Source organism: Mauremys reevesii, linkage group 2, assembly GCF_016161935.1.
Source record: "Mauremys reevesii isolate NIE-2019 linkage group 2, ASM1616193v1, whole genome shotgun sequence".
Taxonomy (NCBI): Eukaryota; Metazoa; Chordata; order Testudines; family Geoemydidae; genus Mauremys; species Mauremys reevesii.
The window spans coordinates 132,971,472-132,992,771 of record NC_052624.1 but is presented as its reverse complement, the minus strand read 5'-3'; the positions used below and the strand labels follow the sequence as shown (position 1 = coordinate 132,992,771).

At 48.9% G+C, this 21,300-nt stretch overlaps 1 protein-coding gene across 1 annotated transcript in view; it reads left to right on the top strand.

Annotated features, from left to right (window-relative positions):
• DNAH5 (dynein axonemal heavy chain 5) overlaps positions 1-21,300 on the top strand; it is a 284,226-nt gene that overhangs the window by 256,197 nt on the left and 6,729 nt on the right. The window contains exons 75-77 of the mRNA XM_039526328.1: positions 7,073-7,288; positions 11,260-11,472; positions 18,972-19,124. Of these exons, the coding sequence (XP_039382262.1) occupies positions 7,073-7,288; positions 11,260-11,472; positions 18,972-19,124 (582 nt within the window). The remainder of the gene's footprint in view (positions 1-7,072; positions 7,289-11,259; positions 11,473-18,971; positions 19,125-21,300) is intronic.

The following is a 21,300-nucleotide window of genomic DNA, read 5'->3' as shown; positions in this document are numbered from 1 at the left end:
GGTGCGGCAGGGATACTGCCGGGCGTGGGAGAGGGCTCTCCCCAGGGGGACTCATCCCTCCTTCCTGTTGTTCCACCAGTGCCTCTCTCAGCCCCCAAACCATCTTCCTTGCCCCCTGACCCAATCCCTGTTGACCAGCCCGCAGGCGATGCCATGGAGGGCTGGACCCGGTGGAGGGTAAGCGGGTAAGCGGAAGGCTCGGCTCAACTCGTGCCATCTGCCGTGGAAGCCCCGTAAGACCAGGAAGGGGCTGCAGGCACCGAGCCTTCCGCCATGCCCACGGGGATACCCCATCTGCCGATGACGGCTAGGGAAGACGTGGCAGCACCGCAGGGTACCACCATCCCTCCTCCGCAGTCCTCGCGGAGGCCCCGATGGAGCCCCTCCTGTTCCTTGCCTCCTGTGCCCCCGCAATACTCGAGGTGAGCGTCGCCTCGGGCGCAAGCGGGGAGGACTCTGGGATGGTGGGTGGTGAGCTCCCCTCCATCTTTGCAGAGATCGAGGCCCTGGGTCTGACCCCGGTCACCCCGGGGGAGGACGACCCTCTGCCGACGGGCCTCGACCTGGCCGACCTCACCCCAGCTCCCCCTTCCCCATGCTCCACCATCCCTCCTGCTACGTCCGCTCCCGCCACTCCCGACCTGCCCGGCTGCGGATGGCACCCGCTGCTGGCCGCCGAGCCTGTTGCGGTGATGGCCGGTGCCTCGTGGCAGGGAGATGGGCTACCGGGGGTGCCCCTCGGTGGTGCGGAGCAATCGGGTTCCTTCCCGGGTGGGGGCCCCCCTGAGGGTTCCACATCTCCCCGTGCCGAGGCTGCCCTGCCTGCCGTTGAGCCTGAGCCCGGTGTCACTGGGGACCCCCTCCCTACCCCTCCAACTCCCGTACCTGGCCGCGAGGAGCCACTTACTGATGGCTCAGCTCCTGAGGCCCAGGGTCCCTCTCTCTCCCTCCCCCACCCCTGCTCCTAACCCCAGCCCTGTCCTCCACCTCCCATGCTGTTCTTGCCGCGCCTGGGGCTGTCTCCTTCCCTTTCCCCGAGGATGACCCCAGGAGCGGCTTCACAGTCCCGACCCACTCGGGCTGTACTCTTCCCTCCGCCGCCCCACTGAGCCGGGTCCGCCTTGCTTGCCCGTCCCAGTAGGCCACGGGCTGCGCCAGAGGCCCCACCCCATGTGCTGAGAGGAGTTGCAGGAGTTCCTGGAGGACGTCCGGGGCTCCCGCAACAAGGTCGTGCTTGCTCTCCAGCGCTGGGGACTTCCTCCAGCTCCTCCTGGCCACGCGGGCCCTCAGGGAGGGCAAGGGGACCGGGAAGCGGAATGTCGCGCTTACCACCGGGCGCGTGACTCCTGCTCGCCGGGGTGGGCCACGGCTTGCTGCGTGGCCCAACGGGGCCGTGAGCGCCCCTGCTGACGTGGATCCCCAGCCCTCCTCATGGCAGTCATCACCGCCACACTAAACACCCGGAGCTGTAGGGTGGTTTTCGCAGGAGCCAGGTGCTCTCCTTCGGGAGGGGGTACTCCGTGGTTTTCCTGCAGGAGACCCACACGGATCCAACTGGCGGCTGGAGTGGGGACGGGGTCTACTTCAGCCATCTCACCACCCATCAGGCTGGAGTGGCTACCCTGTTCTCCCCGACCTACGGCCAGAGGTGCTGGGGTCGCCGAGGCTGTGCCGGGCCGCCTGCTGCACCTCCGGGTCCGCATGGCGGGGCTTGTGGTCAACCTCATCAACATCTATGCCCCAGCATTTGCCCGGAGCGGCTGCAGTTCTATCGGCAGGCGCCCGCCTTCCTCGGCTCCCTGGATCCTCGTGAGTGCCTGGTCCTGGGCGGGGACTTTAACACCGTCCTCGAGGAGCGGGACCGGGGACCGAGCAGAGCCCGGCCGCCGACGTCCTCAGGAGATCATCGCCCATCACTCCCTGGTGGACGTCTGGCGATGTCCGGGTGGGAGCCCATCGGTCGTGCCACTCCCGGTTGGACCGCATCTATCTGTCCCGGTTCCATCTCTCACGGGCCCAGTCCTCCAGCGTCCGGCCCTTTTTCGACCACCACCTTGTCACCGTGGACGGCCTCTCTATGCGCGGAGAGGCCGGGCCGCCTATTGGCACTTCAACAACAGCTTGCTGGAGGATGGGGCCGTGGCGTCCTTCCGGGAGTTCTGGCTGGCCTGGCGAGGGCAGCGGCGAGCCTTTCCTCGGCGCGCGGTGGTGGGACGTGGGAAGGTGCGCCCGGCTCTTCTGCCGTGACTACACCCGGGCGCCAGCCGACGGAGGGATGCGGCGATAGGGCAGTTGGAGCGGGAGGTCTTAGAGCTGGAGAGGCGTCTGGCCGCCAACCGAGGATCCATCGCGGAGCGTGCGGGAGAAGCAGGAGGAGCTCCGGGTCCTCGAAGACCATCGGGCCCGGGCGCTTTGTTCGATCCGCATCCGCCTCCGGGAGATGGATCGCGGCTCCCGCTTCTTCTACGCCTGGAGAAACGGAGGGCCAAGAAGCACGTCACCTGCCTCCTGGCGGAGGACGGCTCCTCACGGATCCGGCGGAGATGTGCGGACCTTCTACGCGCGCTTTTCTCCCGGATCCGACCGATCCTGCCGCTTGCAAAGTGCTCTGGGACGGACTCGATGGTCAGAGCTGCCTCACTCTGGCTGAGTTCTCGAAGCCCTCCGTCGCATGCCCACCAATAAATCCCGGGCATGGACGGGCTGACCGTGGAGTTCTACCGCGTGTTCTGGGACGCCTCGCCCAGACCTAGTCACCGTCTGGGCCGAGCGGGTCCTCCTCTCGTGCAGGCGAGCATTGCCGAAGAGGGGGACCTCCATTTACGGAATTGGCGTCCCATCTCGCCTCCTCAGTACGGACTATAAAATTGTTGCAAAGGCCATTTCGATTCGGCTAGGGTCCGTGCTGGAGGACGTGATCCACCCAGACCAGACCTACACCGGCCGTACCATCTTCGATAACCTGTATCTGGTCCGGGATCTCTTGGAGCTTGGGTGCAGGGATGGTCTATCGCTCGCCTCCTGTCCCTGGATCAGGAGAAGGCGTCGACAGGGTGGACCACGGGTATCTCCTGGGCACTCTGCAGGCGTTAGGCTTCGGACCCCAGTTTGTGGGCTTTCTCCAGGTGCTGTACGCTCGCAGAGTGTCTGGTCAGGCTCAACTGGACCCTGACCGAGCCGGTCAGCCGGGCGGGAGTGCGGCAGGGGTGCCCTCTCGGGCCAGCTGTACGCCCTGGCGATCGAGCCCTTCCTCTGTCTCCTCCGCAGGAGGTTGACGGGGTTGGTGCCGGGAGCCGGAGCTGCGGCTGGTCCTGTCGGCGCCGACGATGTGCTCCTCGTGGTCCAGGACCCGGCGACTTGGCGCGGTGGAGGCCTGCCAAGCCGTGTACTCGGCCTCCTCCGCCCGGGTCAACTGGGTCAAGAGCTCTGGCCTGGTGGTCGGGGACGGGTGGCAGGCGAGCTCCTCCCACCCGCTTCAGGCCATCCGGTGGAGCGCGGGTCCGCTGCTCTATCTCGGCGTTTACCTTTCTGCCACGCATCCCTCTCCGCCGGAGAACTGGCAAGGTTTGCTGGGCAGGGTGGCGGAGCGGCTCCGGAAATGGACAGGACTCCTCCGGTGCCTTTCCCTCCGAGGGAGGGCACTGGTGCTCAATCAACTGGTCCTGTCCATGCTCTGGTACCGGCTCAACACCCTGGTCCCGGCCCCGGTGTTCCTGACCGACCTCCGGAGGGTGGTGCTGGAGTTCTTTTGGCCAGGACTGCACTGGGTCCCTGCAGGGGTACTCCACCTGCCCCTGGAGGAGGGAGGGCAGGGCCTGAAGTGCCTCCGCACTCAGGTCCACGTCTTCCGCCTCCAGGCACTGCAGAGGCTCCTTTATGGTGCGGGTAGTCCGGCATGGAGAGCCCTGGCGCACGCCTTCCTGCGCCGCTTCCGAGGGCTCCGATACGACCGGCAGCTCCTTTATCTCGACCCGAGGGGCCTTCCGCGAGACCTCTCCGGGCTGCCGGTCTTCTACCAGGACCTCCTCCGGACCTGGAAGCTGTTCTCTGCGACCAGGTCCGTGGCGGCCACCGAGGCAGACCTCCTCGCGGAGCCCCTGCTACACAACCTCAGCTCCGTGTGCAGGTGGCGGAGTCCCGCGTGCGCCAGAGGTTGGTCCTGGCAGAAGCCACCAGGGTCGGAGACCTCCTGGACTACGACCGGGAGACTGGCTGGATCCTGACGCCGCTCGGCGGATGGGGCTCTCCAGACCTTGTACTCCCGACAGGAGGTGAAGGCCGCTTGCGCCCGCTGCTCGGGCTTACCTCGACCGGGTCCTGCGTGAGGGCACGCCCGCCCACCCCACCCCGAGCCCTCCGGACCTCTTCATCGGGCCCCTGCCCGTGGACCCGACCGGCCCCCGCCCCTTCTCCGCCAGCCGGCTGCACAATCTGCAGCCGGTCCGTTTCAAACCGCGCCAAGGAAACAACTCGTGCTCCATACCGTTCACTTCCTCACCTCGTGTCCCGCCCCGACACCAAGTGGCGGGACCTCTGCCACCTGTGGAGGGTGAGCCAGCCTGTACTCCACCCTGGTCCCGAGGCCCGCCGGGATATCAGCTGGCGGCTCCTTCACGGGCCGTGAGCACGGGCGTGTTCACCCCTGTCCCGGACACCTGCCCCTTCTGCGGCGTGAGGGAGACCCTGGCGCATGTTTACCTAGAGTGCGCCAGGTTGCAGCCCCTATACCGGCTCCTCACTAATATCCTCTTGCGTTTCTGGTTGCACTTTTCCCCACCTCCTTATCCATGCACTCCTATCCGTGGCCCCACAAAGTCGCGGGACCTCCTGGTCAACCTCCTCCTCGCCCTGGCTAAAAAGGCCATCCACGCGACCAGGGAGAGGAGGTTGGCCGACGGAGACTCCTGCGACTGTGGGGCTTGTTTCCGGTCCCTTGTCCGCTCACGTCTCCGGGCGGAGTTCCTCTGGGCGTCCGCTGGCTCGAGGAGCAGTGGGCGCTGTCCGGGGTTCTCTGCTCGGTGTCCCCATCAGGCTCCCTCCTTCTGACCCTTTGACCTCACTCCTGCCCCTGTTCTTTTATTAGTTGTCCCCCGCACTTAGTGGGTTTCCGTGGCCCTGTGGATCCTCCCTTAGGCTGGGGGCTTCCGCCGCCCCTCTCCCGGATTACCCAATAGTACATGGAGCAAGTAATCAAGGAAATCATCTGCAAACACTTGGAAGGTGGTAAGATGATAGGGAATAGCCAGCATGGATTTGTAAAGAACAAATCGTGTCAAACCAATCTGATAGCTTTCTTTGATAGGATAACGAGTCTTGTGGATAAGGGAGTGGTATACCTAGACTTTAGTAAGGCATTTGATACGGTCTCGCATGATATTCTTATCAATGAACTAGGCAAATACAATTTAGATGGGGCTACTATAAGGTGGGTGCATAACTGGCTGGATAACCATACTCAGAGAGTAGTTATTAATGGTTCCCAATCCTGCTGAAAAGGTATAACAAGTGGGGTTCCGCAGGGGTCTGTTTTGGGACCGGCTCTGTTCAATATCTTCATCAACGACTTAGATGTTGGCATAGAAAGTACGCTTATTAAGTTTGCAGATGATACCGAACTGGGAGGGATTGCAACTGCTTTGGAGGACAGGGTCATAATTCAAAATGATCTGGACAAATTGGAGAAATGGTCTGAGGTAAACCAGATTAAGTTTAACAAAGACAAATGCAAAGTGCTCCACTTAGGAAGGAACAATCAGTTTCACACATACAGAATGGGAAGAGACTGTCTAGGAAGGAGTACGGCAGAAAGGGATCTACGGGTTATAGTGGACCACAAGCTAAATATGAGTCAACAGTGTGATGCTGTTGCAAAAAAAGCAAACGTGATTCTGGGATGCATTAACAGGTGTGTTGTGAGCAAGACAGGAGAAGTCATTCTTCTGCTTTACTCTGCGCTGGTCAGGCCTCAGCTGGGGTATTGTGTTCAGTTCTGGGCACCGCATTTCAAGAAAGATGTGGAGAAACTGGAGAGGGTCCAGAGAAGAGCAACAAGAATGATTAAAGGTCTTAAGAACATGACCTACGAAGGAAGGCTGAAAGAATTGGGTTTGTTTAGTTTGGAAAAGAGAAGACTGAGAGGGGACATGATAGCAGTTTTCAGGTATCTAAAAGGGTGTCATCAGGAGGAGGGAGAAAACGTGTTCACCTTAGCCTCTAATGATAGAACAAGAAGCAATGGGCTTAAACTGCAGCAAGGGAGGTTTAGGTTGGACATTAGGAAAAAGTTCCTAACTGTCAGGGTGGTTAAACATTGGAATAAATTGCCTAGGGAGGTTGTGGAATCTCCATCTCTGGAGATATTTAAGAGTAGGTTAGATAAATGTCTATCAGGGATGGTCTAGACAGTATTTGGTCCTGCCATGAGGGCAGGGGACTGGACTCGATGACCTCTCGAGTTCCCTTTCAGTCCTAGAGTCTATGAATTATCAAAGGAGAAATGGAGAATGGGAGTCCAGGCTCTTGGCCCTACCTCACAGGAAATGTTAGGGGAGTCTGAAGTGGAAAATGACTACTCACACATAGGGGGATGTTGCATACTAAGGCCTGGTCTACACTGGGGCGGGGATTGATCTAAGTTACGCAACTTCAGCTATGTGAATAACGTAGCTGAAGTCGATGTACTTAAATTGACTTACTGTGGTGTCTTCACCGCAGTGAATCGACTGCTGCTGCTCCCCCATCGACTCTGCCTGCGCCTCTCGCTGAGCTGGAGTACAGGAGTCAACAGGAGAGTGCTCGGGGTCTAGACGCAATAAATCGACCCCCGCTGGATTGTGTAGACATACCCTAAGTGGTTGCAGTCAGCAGGGTTTGTGCTTCAGTGCTAGGTTTTGGGAAGCACTGGATTCTTTGCATTGAAGGCTGCTAATTGAGCATCACAGGATGACAAAATTAGGAAAATAAAGCTTTTTCATTTTATAGGGTAATAACTGCTTTTATTCCTCTGGCTTTTTTACAGCTGGTATTTATGAATTTTACCTCCAATTACAATTCTGTGTGTTTGATCATCTAGACCCTGCCTGCTTATGACACTCCTGAGGTATTTGGGCTGCATCCCAATGCTGATATCACTTACCAAAGCAAGCTTGCCAAGGATGTGTTGGATACTATCCTCAGTATTCAACCTAAAGACAGTTCCAGTGGAGGAGGCGAGACTAGAGAGGCGGTGGTAGCTAGATTGGCTGATGATATGTTGGAGAAGCTTCCTGATGATTATGCACCTTTTGAAGTGAGTTCATGAAATCCTGTCAGAAATGACATCTGCTCTGTCTTGCCTTATGTATGTGCAAAAAAACACAGAAAAGTCCCATATAATCTTCTTAAAAAGCTTTAGTGAATCCATTTACACTGATAAATGCTTTAAAAATATATACTGAGGAAGCCTGAATGGGATGTAAATGTTCATAGTGAGGTTGCTAAAATTGTACTGATGGGCATTATTGCTTTGCTAAAAATTAAATCACTTGTTGATTTTCTGTTTACACTGAGGGAGGTCAGCAGTTTTCGTCAGCTAAACTAGATAACATTGTGAGAGAGAACTTGTGCTCTGTAAATTAAAATTCCTAAATTTTGTTACTTTGCAGTTCAGCATAGAAACTGCAGATACTTGTAGTAATTTGTTTTCATATATTAGTGTTTCTTTACAATGGAGTGAATGGCTCACGGGATTGACAATGGTGTGGATGTGGGTGTGAGAGAGTGAAATATATAGTGTGTGTGTGTGTGTGTGTGTGTGTGTGCGTGTGTGTAACATTTTCATCTTGCCTTCACTGGTTCAAACCCAGTGAAGTTAACTACTGACTCAGCAACACTGCTTAGCCCAATTGTGGTGAGTTTGGTTTCAGTTATAGTTGCAATAGACACTTTCCCACATTGTGCAGAGGAAACACTGCCACTGACTTACCCTCCCCTAGCTAGCATCCAGGGGAAACAGAATGGAGAGTTTAGGAGGGGAGAGTGAACAGACAGGACCATAGTGGCATGTGGCTAGATGCACAAGCTGCACAGTCAGTGTACATGTGCACGTGTGCACACTCTTGTTTGTCTGGCTTTGGCCCAGCTCTTGACAAATACAGTTATTCCCTTGTCCATTATCTTACTTGTGCTGTGTTCCATCAGGTATGATGTAAACATCATCTCACAGTAGTTAACACCAATGATGACAAACCCAACAGAAATGAGGAGCCACCTGTTCTAATTTGAACTGCTGAGCCAGTGACCTCTCGCAGGTCTGTGTCTTGGCATGAGCTCAGCACACTGAAATTTCTGAGCTAATGACCTCACAGAAGCCTGAGCGCTATCACCCCAGCAAGCCATAGAAGATAAGTTAGGAAACTTTTCCGAAGCTTGAGACTTGATATCCAATCAGAGCAGCACTTTTGAGCTCACAAGACTTGTGCCTTTTATTATCCCAGTCAGCAAGTTTGTAGTGCTTAGGCTGAGGTTTCACAAGTTTTTAAGCTTTCACTCCAGCCCAAAAGCTAGAGGTGCTCAAGCAGTAACCTCAGAGAGGGCTGTCACTCATCCCAGCAAGGTAGGAGGAGAACTTAGCCAGTAACCTTAAAAAGCCCTGTGTCGCCACATAGACTCAAATGGTTAAATTGCTGAACTAGTGAGTTTACAGAGCCTTGTCTCTTGTAATCTTTCTCCGGAAGCTAAAGGTGTCAAACTAGACATCTCACAAGTCTGACCCTTATTATCAGCCCAATAAGTTTGAGAGGCTGAGCAGGGTTTAAAGGGACAGTGTGGACAAGTGCAGTACTCCTTCCTCTGATAACACCTTCACTCCCTCTGTTGGGCATTGGAGAACTCATCTCTGCCAGAGCTGCTGTTCTTCCTGCTGTTCTTTGGTCATAAGAACATAAGAACGGCCGTACTGGGTCAGACCAAAGGTCCATCTAGCCCAGTATCTGTCTACCGACAGTGGCCAATGCCAGGTGCCCCTGAGGGAGTGAACCTAACAGGCAATGATCAAGTGATCTCTCTCCTGCCATCCATCTCCATCCTCTGACGAACAGAGGCTAGGGACACCATTCTTACCCATCCTGGCTAATAGCCATTTATGGACTTAGCCACCATGAATTTATCCAGTTCCCTTTTAAACATTGTTATAGTCCCAGCCTTCACAACATCCTCAGGTAAGGAGTTCCACAAGTTGATGTGCGCTGCATGAAGAAGAACTTCCTTTTATTTGTTTTAAACCTGCTGCCTATTAATTTCATTTGGTGACCCCTAGTTCTTGTATTATGGGAATAAGTAAATAACTTTTCCTTATCCACTTTCTCCACATCACTCATGATTTTATATACCTCTATCATATCCCCCCTTAGTCTCCTCTTTTCCAAGCTGAAGAGTCCTAGCCTCTTTAATCTTTCCTCGTATGGGACCCTCTCCAAACCCCTAATCATTTTAGTTGCCTTTTTCTGAACCTTTTCTAGTGATAGAATATCTGTTTTGAGGTGAGGAGACCACATCTGTACACAGTATTCGAGATGTGGGCGTACCATGGATTTATATAAGGGCAATAATATATTCTCAGTCTTATTCTCTATCCCCTTTTTAATGATTCCTAACATCCTGTTTGCTTTTTTGACCGCCTCTGCACACTGCGTGGACATCTTCAGAGCTATCCACGATGACTCCAAGATCTTTTTCCTGACTCGTTGTAGCTAAATTAGCCCCCATCATATTGTATGTATAGTTGGGGCTATTTTTTCCAATGTGCATTACTTTACATTTATCCACATTAAATTTCATTTGCCATTTTGTTGCCCAAATCACTTAGTTTTGTGAGATCTTTTTGAAGTTCTTCACAATCTGCTTTGGTCTTAACTATCTTGAGTAGTTTAGTATCATCTGCAAACTTTGCCACCTCACTGTTTACCCCTTTCTCCAGATAATTTATGAATCAAACTAGCTCAGCTCAGCTTCTACTTTAGCAGTACCGTGTGCCTATGTGTTGGGTGTTCATGCTACTGTTTCAGCCGCTTCTTTACTTTTACCCTGAATGAAAGACAGAAGCTGTGCTCAAAGCTTTCTCATCAATGGGAGGTGAAATTAGGACTCCGGAGGTGAATTGTATCAGGATGTGCACACTGCCCTGAAGGGTCATTATCAGGTTCATTTAAAAACAATTTTCCTTAACTATGTTATAACCACCACCGCAGAAGATATAAAATGAAGCTTAAAAAATAATTAAATTTGCAATCTTCATCATGATTTCTCATTTTGGCTTCTGCATCTTTTCATGATAACTTTGTAGAACTTATTTGTATTAGAATATGAGATTAATAGTGGGATCTCCTTTGACCCAAGTGGCTGGTCAAACTTTGTGGCCCTGTGTCTTGTTTCCCCATAGACAGAGAAAATAGTGATAGAATCAGGTATTTTCTTTGATGCAGTATTGTTTATTTGCAAAGATGATATATCGAGTCTTCTTTCCCTGAACACAGAAAGGAAAAAAAAAGCAGGAGACAGTTCTTTTGATCACTGTTCCAAATCTGCCTTTCCAGCCAGCATGCGTGTCCGACAAGTTTCCTCGCTTAGCTTCCTCCCAGGGCAAAGTTACGAGTGCTTCTGTTATGGTCTACTTGGCTTCCTAGCAGCCTCTCTCTCTCTCTACTTTAGCACTACCATGTGCCTATGTTTTGAGTGTTCATGCTACTGTTTCAGCCTCTTCTTTCTGTATACCCTGAATGAAAGACAGAAGCTATGCTCAAACCTTAACAACAAGGTTTAATCCAACCCACAACAATACTATTAGAGCAGAAGGGTACAGTTTTTGTGGAAAGCAGCACAGGAGTTTGATCTCAAGTTCTCAAACTAGAGTCAGGTTTTGGTGCATAGTTGCTCCCTGGGAACAGGGCATTGGTATTCACGCTGAGATCTCTGAAAGAGGGAATTGTCTACAAGTTGCCATGATGCCTTCTATTTCAGGGCTGGTGTGTAGAGTGTACATAAATTATGGCAGGAATATTCCTGGACTCCATGTCACTGATGTCTCTTCCAATGGAGAGCTGACCAACAAGGGTCTTGTGATCTGCTACTGCTTGGGTCAGGGGTGACAATACCTAGCTGATTGCCCTTACTTATAACCGTCTAATGAAAACGATCATGTATTGGTATCTAACTTTTCCATAAAGTGAACTTTCTCTTGATTTAGCTATAAGAATCTGCTTTTGTTTGGCTTTCTCTTGACAGGTAAAGGAAAGGCTGCAGAAGATGGGACCGTTCCAGCCTATGAACATCTTCTTGAGACAGGAGATAGACAGAATGCAGAGGGTTATCACCTTAGTGCGAAGCACTCTGACTGATCTCAAACTTGCCATTGATGGGACCATCATCATGAGTGAAAATCTGAGGGATGCTTTGGATTGCATGTATGATGCAAGAATTCCTGCCCTTTGGGAAAAGGTTGGTGTTAAACTGTTTAGAGTCCTCTGTCAATGTTGCATTTTAAAGACTAAAAAAATTACATACTCAGATTATTAATAATCATTAATATCCAATATGTTAATATACTTTAATTTCAAAAGGGTTAATGTATTTTATTCAACCCCTTTTTGAAAATATAACCCTGAAATGAAGTGCTAGATCTCAGTGATAATGTGAAGTCATGGTTGTGACTGCATTATCAAATTTGAGAGAGCGCTTATAGCCGAAGAGTGGAGTTATGGGATTGTACAGGGTGTAAAATAGGGCAGAATCTGATCATATATCCCCCTTATTTGCCCTCTTTCTGACTTACTTTAAAAACTCCTTTTTGTCTAAAACTTCTCATACGTAGTTGGCCAGAGAAGAAATATTTTTTCTGAAGTATTGTGTAAACTGTAGAAGGGCTGGCCATGCCATCTCAGGTAAGATTGAGTTCCATTTTGTATTTAAAGCAGAGATTAATCCTCTTAGGTATGAAAAATACCATGTATCATGACAGTACTTTTTGGGTACAGAATGCATCTTCTGAGAATTTATAAATCTGTTAATTTGAGTTTCAGTTTTGGATCCATTAAGAAAATCAGTGTGTATCCTTTTTATCTTATTGTCTAGAAGCTCAGGACAAATACAAACGATATCTTGCCAAATAGCTGTTTAGCTTGCCTAAAATTAGATGATACATCAGATAATTTGCCTGCACAGCATGTGAACAGCTCATTGTATTTTGATCCAGGTGGTTATCTAATATTTGGGTCTTGAGAGTTGTTTCAGTTAGGACCAGAAATGGATATTGGAGTCAGGTGTTTCATCGATGCAATTTTGTTTATTTACAAAGAATGTAGATATACTCATGTTTCCTTGATAACAGTAGGAACACAACAGGAGACAGTTTCTTTTTCGCCAGACAAAAGACTATATATTTACACACACACACACACACACACAAAATTGAATACTGTACACTGCAATGATGATTGTGAAGCTTGGTTGAGGTGGTGAAGTCAGAGGGTGGGATATTTGCCAGAGAATGTCTTACTCCTAAATGATGAACTAACACTTGGCTGAGCCCTCAAGGGTTAACACATTATTGTTAATGTAGCTTCACACTCTACAAGGCAGCAAAATGGAGGGAGGGACAGAGAGAGACAGAGACACACACCATGTGTGTGAGAAAGAGACACACAATGCCCCTTTAAATACGCTGACCCCCTCTGACTACACTGCCTTTTCAAGTAGATCAGCAAGTTGAGACAGCAGCTGATGCCAGCAAGCTCCCTCCATCCTGAGCCCTGTCGTGCCCCCCGCCCTAGCTCTATGGAGATGGGGTAAAGGAGTGGGGGGCAGGAACAGGGCATAGGGGGACACCCTGACATTAGCATCCCCCCTGCACAGCAAGCAGGAGGCTCCTGGGAGCAACTCCAAGGCAGAGGGCAGGAGCAGTACACAGAAGTGTGGGGAGGGACAGCTGAACTGCCTGGCAATTGATAGCCTGCTGGGCAGCTGCTGCACAGGGAATTTAGGGGAGCTGATAGAGGGGCTGCCAGCCCACCCTGTTTCCAAGCCCCACCAGCTAGCTCCAACGGGCTGCTATTTCTGCAAGTAGTGGACAAAACGGGCGGCTGCCAAACAACGTTATAAGGAAGCATTGCACAACTTTAAAGGAGCATGTTCTGTAGTTGATCAGCAACGTAACAATGAAACAATGTTAACATGAACGACTTTAAGGGCTTGGCTACACTTACGGTTTGCAGCGCTGGTAGTTTGCAGCGCTGGTCATCCAGCTGTGTAGGAGCAGCGCTGGTGTGTGGCCACACTCACAGCTACCAGCGCTGGTGTGTGGCCACATTTGCAGCATTTCCAGCGCTGTTGGGAGTGATGCATTATGGGCAGCTATCCCAGCGTTCAAGTGGCTGCAACGTGCTTTTCAAAAGAGGGGGGTGGAGTGGGGTCTAGTGTGACAGGGAGCGGGGGGAAAGAGAGAGGGGATTTTTGGAGCCAACACTGTGTGTTTAGCTTCCTGACTTGAAAAATCAGAACATTTTTCTGACCCCTTAGTCTTAACTCTTAATTGCAAAAAGCCTGCACGACTCCCCGCTGTTTCCCTGCCTGCCTCTCATTTGATTGTTTACAGCCAGGTACAGATGATCACAGCAAACAGGAGCTGTGTTTGTTTTTTAGATAGCAGCAGCCGCAATGGAGGAGCTCCACAGAGCTGTTCACAACAGGGAGGAGGATCTCATTTGATTGTTCACAGATTGATCACAGCAAACAGGAGCTGATAAACAGCTCCGGTAGAAACGGAGCTCCGGCGGTTCACAACAAAACAAAGACAGGCTGCATAACAAAACAAAGGGAGTAATTTTAGTTAAAAGCTTTCTGGGATATCTCCTTATTCCCCGGAGGCCAATAAAAGCGCTGGTGTGTGTCCACACTTGATGAGCAGCGCTGGATCACCAGCGCTGCAATCGCTACACCCCAACCTGGCCAGGTGTACAGCCAGCGCTGCAGCCAGGGAGTTGCAGCGCTGGTTGTGCCCTGCAGGTGTGGACGGGGTGTAATTGCAGCGCTGGAAAGCCTCTACCAGCGCTGCAACTTGCAAGTGTAGCCAAGCCCTAAGTGAGGAGTTACTGTACTCAGTAACAATACATTGAGCTCCCAGTGAAACCCCTCCACCCATATAGCTCAGGTTCCTGACCAGCATTGCATATGGATTTTTTTTGGGTGATGGCTCCTATTGTTTCAGCTGTCTCTTTCCAGAAAGGAACTTAATAGCTTTCCAGAATTTATCCTGGATGCAGGGTGGCAGTCATGCCTACCAGCTTCCACAAGATTTCAGCTAACCTTGAGCATAACAGCATGAAGCCAAGATGATACTCATGTTGCTGTGCAGTGCGTCCTTGAGCTTGGTGTTCTGGAACTTAACCATTTTCAGTGTTTTTATTATTCAAACTGATGCCAATCTATTGACGATAGAGATCATCCTTAAATTCCCCCCCTCCCTCCCAAGATAGCAATATCAGCTTCTTGCTTATGTTTTTGAGGCCTCTGAGGTACTTTGAAATTATTCACTATGTGCATTTTTTTTGACAGTCACACCAAAGCACCAACAGCAATGATAAAAAAGTATATATTTGATTGTGACATAGCTGGAACGTAAGGGCTGAGGTAGTTTGAGTTACCTGTCTTGAACTTCAGAATAATCCTTCAAAGTTGGAGGCACGTGTTTTCTTATAATGGGCTTAATTACTTTTGTGATGGGCAAGGATACTGACCTACATCAGTGATTCCTTCTAAATACTGCCAAATGCAAATGACACTTTTTCAAACATATAAACACCAGCCTACTTGCTTTACTCTTCATGTATTGCTCTTGATGTAAATGTTACCCATTGTCCTGTAGTGCTGTGGTGGTAGAAGCTGATCTGGAATTAACTTAATCAAAACATGCCTGTGTGGTATTGATGCAGATATGGATGAATGCAGATACTTTCTAGTCCTATCAGGCTGATGTCTATTGGCTCGAAGGGAGACCAAGAAAAAAATGCTACCTGTGGACACAGTCACAGTGAGCTCTCAACAGCTGGACTTGACTAACGCTATTTAGAGCTAGATTTCAGTCCATATGGGCATTATCCATAATGTCTGAAGATTGACTTGAAAAAAAATTACAGCGGTCTCTGTTCTGACTCATTGTCAGACTGGTGGTGGGAGTGATGTAACTTCAAAGCTAGGACAAAAGTAAACATAATACCAAGTAATAATCAGACACTAAAAGCAAGAGAATAAAAATGGGACCCTGGCTTAATAGTCCAAAGTGGGAGAGGGAACTAGCTGAATGCTGAGCAATGCCATTAAGACTATGACATCTGCAGCAATATTCATTTTGAAATGCTTGAGAGAAACAGGCCACAGCTCAAATGTAGGGTCAAGTGAATTTCTTCATTAGACAACCAAATCTGAAGCCTTAGCAGCATATTGAAAAGTGATCAGAAGCAGAATTTGTCTCTTTAAGTAGCTTAATTTTACTAACATTCGTCTCTCATTTGTATACCTGTACAACCTTATGGATTTTAGTGAGACTGCCTGCATATAACTGAGAGTAGAATTTAGTCCACTGGGTTTATTTTTTCTAAAGTTAGTTTAGCTTTTTTAAAAATAACGAGCTTTGGTTACGATATGCACGTAGTCACTAATGAGCTGAATTGTGACAGTTTATAAGCCTCTTATAAGCCTTCTTAATTAAATCCTTTTATAAACACATCTTAATTTTTTGTATTTAACATTTAAAATTTATTTGGGCATAAGCTTTCGTGGGCTAAAACCCACTTCATCGGATTCATGCAGTGGAAAATACAGTAAGAAGATATATATATATATACACAGAGAGAACATGAAAAAATTCAAGCCTTGAATAAAGACTGGGGGTGGATGGGTCATTACACAAAGTAAAAACTATTTCCCCATGCTAATTTTCCCCTACTGTTACTCACACCTTCTTGGCAACTGTTTGAAATGGGCCATCCTGATTATTACTACATTTTTTTCTCCCGCTGATGATAGCCCACCTTAATTGATTAGTCTCATTAGAGTTGGTATGGCAACACCCAGGGGCGGCTCTAGGCATTTTGCCGCCCCAAGCACGGCAGGCAGTCTGCCTTTGGCAGCTTGCCTGTGGAGGGTCCGCTGAAGCCGCGGGACCAGTGGACCCTTCGCAGGCAAGCCGCCAAAGGCAGCCTGCCTGCCGCCCTCGCAGCGACCGGCAGAGCGCCCTCAGTGGCTTGCCACCCCAAGCACGCGCTTGGCGTGCTGGGGCCTGGAGCAGCCCCTGGCAACACCCATTTTTTCATGTTCTCTGTGTATATATATTTTCCTACTGTATTTTCCACTGCATGCATCCGATGAAGTGGGTTTTAGCCCATGAAAGCTTATGCTCAAATAAATTTGTTAGTCTCTAAGGTGCCACAAGTACTCCTGTTGTTTTTGCGGATACAGACTAACACGGCTGCTACTCTGAAATCTATGAAGGGGAAAATGTGTCTTGAAAAATCAGTTTCTGGATTCACAAACACTAAAATAGATTAATCCTAATTGTATGGATTTTGCATAGTGCTATGGCAGGACAGAGTTAAGGTTTCTGCTGAAAGAGAAAAATACACTTATGAAGACAATCAAGGGGAGAAAGAGTTTAAATTCATAAAGAAACAAAACAAAGAAAAGTAGCCTATACACAGAATTTCAATGAGTTTTAACTATGCGGGGACCAGGGGCGGCTCTAGACCCCAGCGCACCAAGCAGGCGCTTGGGGCGGCCGTTTCCCGGGGGGGTGGCATTTGGCTCCGGTTGAGCTCCCGCCGTCATGCCTGCGGCAGGTCCACCGGAGCCCGGAACAAGCGGACCTGCCGCAGGCATGACTGCGGCGGGTCCCGTCTTCCTGCGGCTCCGGTTGAGCTCCCGCAGGCATGACTGCGGCAGGTCCGTTGGTCCCGGGCTCCGGTGGACCTGCCGCAGGCATGCCGGCAGGAGCTCAACCGGAGCCGCGGGAAGAGGGGACCCGCCGCGGGACCGGGGAAGGGCGGCGCAGCGCTCCGCGCTGCTTGGGGCAGCGTGATTTGTAGAGCCGCCCCTGGCGGGGACTCTAAGGAATGGTGTTCTGTTACTGAGATTTATAGGGGCAAAAATCTGATACTGGATGCATAATTTCTTATGGCCCATTTTTACTTCAAAGTTGTCAGAAAATTCATTCTGTACCTCAAAAGTATGTGCTTTAGTCTTGGGAAACAAATTTTTCATGCAGAAGAGGTTGAATCATTGCTTTAAGTTCAAAACTGAAGTCAGCATTAATGAATCACAGCCAAAGCCTCCTTAAAATATTATGTTAAAAAACTATGCTAAATGGATGTTACTGAGGTGGCAAAGCCAAACACTCAGTAAGTGCCAGAACTAAGGTTGCCCATGCAACCTTATTCATTCCTCATTGTGCGCATCCATCCTGGACACTGAAAAGGGCAGAGAACCTGTCGAAAAAACAGATGTGATTGTGTAATTAACTTAGTGTATTATGATTCCATCTTTAATTTTCTGTGGAGTAGTCTGAGCATAAGATGGAGAAGCAGAGACTGACGCTGGCTCCCCCTGTCAAATAACTTAGCTTCTCTTTATCTCTCTCTGCTATGGTGGTACTTGGTATAGATCTTTGAAGATGGAAAATGCTATTCAAATGCTCTGTATTATCACTGCATAAGATTTTATTGAGAAAGAGCCTTTTTAAGTCTGAAAATTCAGTTCCCAAGACAATTGTCAATTCTGTAAGTGACATGAAAGCAGCTTAATGTTTGAGCAAATGATTTGTAGACAGGTTTATAGAAAAATGCAGTGCTTTGACATCTATCGTTAAAAAGCACTAGTTAGGTATGTTTTAAATGTGGAAGGGGGTCCAACTGAGGTTAATTGGGCACCCCTTATGGCTGGCATTTAATAACTTTTGAGTTGTTTACTTTGCAACCTAAATACTATTTGTTTTATGTAATTTCCTAAATTCTTTTCTTAAAAAGATAAAGGCAAAAACAATGATTTTATATGCAACTACCTCCCCATCATGCATCATTAGCAGGGTTGGAAATGTGAGATTTAATCATTGCAACACAGACTTCTACCCTTTGAGATCCTGGGCTAATTAGCAACAAGCTAAGGCTGTTACCCAGAAAGGTGGTTGGCTTCTGGCATCATGTGCTGGAACCAGAGGGTGGTCGGGGAAACTGAGGTAGGCCTTTTCCCCTACCCTGGGAGTTGGAGGTGCTCCTGTACTCTGTGGTGCTCTCAGGGGAACTGCATTTTTCAAGGGCATATAACTTGGCCAAATTTGGGCAGATTTTCCTGGAGACTGCAGAAGGCACATACTTTACATGAGGTCCACCCATCTGCCAAATTTGAAGTCCTTGCTCTGAAGAATGGGTATGTTGCTATTGTTCAAAAAGAGGTGACAGAATTTTAACGTAAGTAAAAAATAAAATAAAAAATCCCCTACACTAGGTCTCAGAACAGCCAATCCATTTTGACTGAAAGTTCAAAGAAAAAAATTCAGCCTGAGAGAGACATCCAGCATGGAAACGTTCATCCCAAACAATTAGTTTGACAAAGTTAGAATCAACTGAAATGGGGTCTTACAATGGGAAATGTCTGACCACCATAGCAACAGGTGGTGCTACTAATCCTGTCTATAATAATGGATATAGGGAGAAAGTCTGGCCCTACCAAAGTCAATTGGATTTGTATCGTTGTCTTTAGCAGGGCCAAAATTTCAGCCTGAGGTTGATAATTCCGAACTTAATATTTCAATAGTCTTGTAATAATATGTCCCTAATACTTTCAGATATTTTCCTTGATATGATAAATTAATTGGCATTGATGTGATTACAAAATCTTCAAAGGTCTAAACATCCCCCGCCCCTAAAAAGCACCTCTTTTTTACCTATTTCTAGGGGTCTTGGGCTTCCAGCACACTAGGTTTCTGGTTTACTGAACTTCTGGAAAGAAACCGTCAGTTTTACTACTGGATATTTGAGGGCCGACCAAACTGCTTCTGGATGACAGGGTTCTTTAACCCGCAAGGATTTTTGACTGCAATGAGACAGGTGAATAGTTTTCTTCTTATATTACTCTTTCAATAATATTCCCCCTTTATAATAGCTTGCATGGGAAGGGTGTGTGTGTGTGTGAATATTTTCTTTTGTGCTGCCATGTTACCCTTGTTTTGGCCTTGTTTTGAAATTGGATTAGCTTGATTTTTGGCTTATTGAGAAGGTTAGGGTGCTTATTTACCACGTGAAAGTTGGCAACTGTGGTGGAGATACTATGTTCTTCACTTGGGTTCTGAACAGCCCCTCGGGGGGGTGTGTGTGCAAAGGGTAGGCAATCCTTGTGCCCTTTTAGGATTAGATTCTGCCCTTGGCTACATCGGACATGTTAGAAGGGGAGCTAAGGGACAGCTGAAATCCCCAGGACAATTTTTTGCTGTCTTAGCAGTCATACCTGCCATGTTACCCTTGAGTATGGTGCACTGTACTTACTATTTTGGGCCCACCCATCTTCATGCCAAGGGCTGCCTTGGAGGGTCTCTAGGAGGGAGTGGAGATCAGATATGGCAAACCCACAAAAAATGCAGAAATTGGGCTTGTTTTTGGCTTAATTGGCTTGTGAGTTGCTTGTTGGCTAGTTTTTGGCTTATAGCTTGTTTGGCTTGTTGCTTCTTTTTTTTTTTGATCAGCTCCCGGCAAGGGTGGGCAAGCAGAGGCAAGGGGGGCAGAGAGGAGAGAGTCAGGGTGAACAGCTGGCCCACCACAGTCCCAGACTGCATGCTGGGGGGGATCTAGTCACATAGAGTGTTGGGGTTCTTAGGAATTGGCTTGTTTTGAAATTGGATTAGCTTGATTTTTGGCTTATTGTGAAAGTTAGGGTGCTTATTTACCACGTGAAAGTTGGCAGCTGTGGTGGAGATACTATGTTCTTCACTTGGGTTCCGAACAGCCCCTCGGGGGGTGTGTGTGTGTGCAAAGGGTAGGAAATCCTTGTGCCCTTTTCGTCTTTGCACACTCTCACACAAGGGCTGACCAGGGCCCTTGGTCTCTGTCCTCTTCAGTGCTTAGCCTATCTGGAGAGTTTCCAGAAAAAATGAAGTTAGTCCTCTTTGTCACACCTGGAGGTCAGAAGTTGAAGCAGAGTAGCTTCTCTCAGTGAAGAATGTGAAATTGCACATATCTCTTCCATACAGACAATCTGTAAACATGGTGGTTATTGTGTTTCTGGCTAAAGGGTTGCCTTAGAGTTAAATCAGTTTGAGCTAGCTTTGGATTGTAGGAATCTAAAAGCTACTGGGTATAAACAGCCATACTCAGGGGAGGTATTCAATGGAATATATACCTCTTGGAATGTGGAATTAGGGTTTAGATACTTGAGGGCAGGGAGAATCTTTAGTTGGAAACCCCAGGACCTTTTAGGCAGGGACAGTCAAACAAAAAAGTTTGAAGTGCTTAAAAAGTTGAGATTTGGAGTAGAGGTAGGTCAGAGGATCTGCAGAAAAACAGACTGTAACACAGACCCCTGATGCTATCACATCGGGGTAAGTGGAGGCCAAATTTAGGTAAGACCATATGCATGCAGTCTTTTGTTATTTTAATCCTTGACTCTCTACTTGTAATGTTCCTTTGAATAAATAAATCATAGTTGCTTTGAATAAGCTGTCCTAAGTCACTGCCATTTCGTACTGGTCATAAGCACCTAGAGAGAATTCTGTAGCAGGGTCTGAAACCAGTTGAGCTCGCAGAGGTAATACAATTCTTGTATACAGGGGATGCTGTAACCTGATGATTCAGCCTAAAAGTGGGGTGAACTGCAGGGTTTCCACTCTTAAGAGTGCAGATTTAGGAATATCACTTGCAAAGGATGTCTATGGGAGCGAATGAAAGAGTGGTCAAACGTAAATGCACCCCTGCACTGTAATATACTTTATTGCCTTTCTCCAGATCTGAAAGCTGGTAAGTAATCACTTTCTTCAGCAAGTATCTCCCCAAATCAAACAACCAGATGACATAAAAGAGGCTTTTATTATAAGGTATGTGTAGTGGGGTGGCTGCCCCTCTCCAGTAAAACAAGGGTTAAAAGTAGCCAAACTAGGCTGATTGGGGAAGCTCAATCAGGGCCCAGCTGTCCCTTATAAGAGGGCTGGGGGCCAGGAGCTGAAGGAGTCTCACTCTAGCTCTGGAGTGGGAAGGGCTAGTGGCCTGGAAGCAGGGTACCGAATGTAGAGCAGTG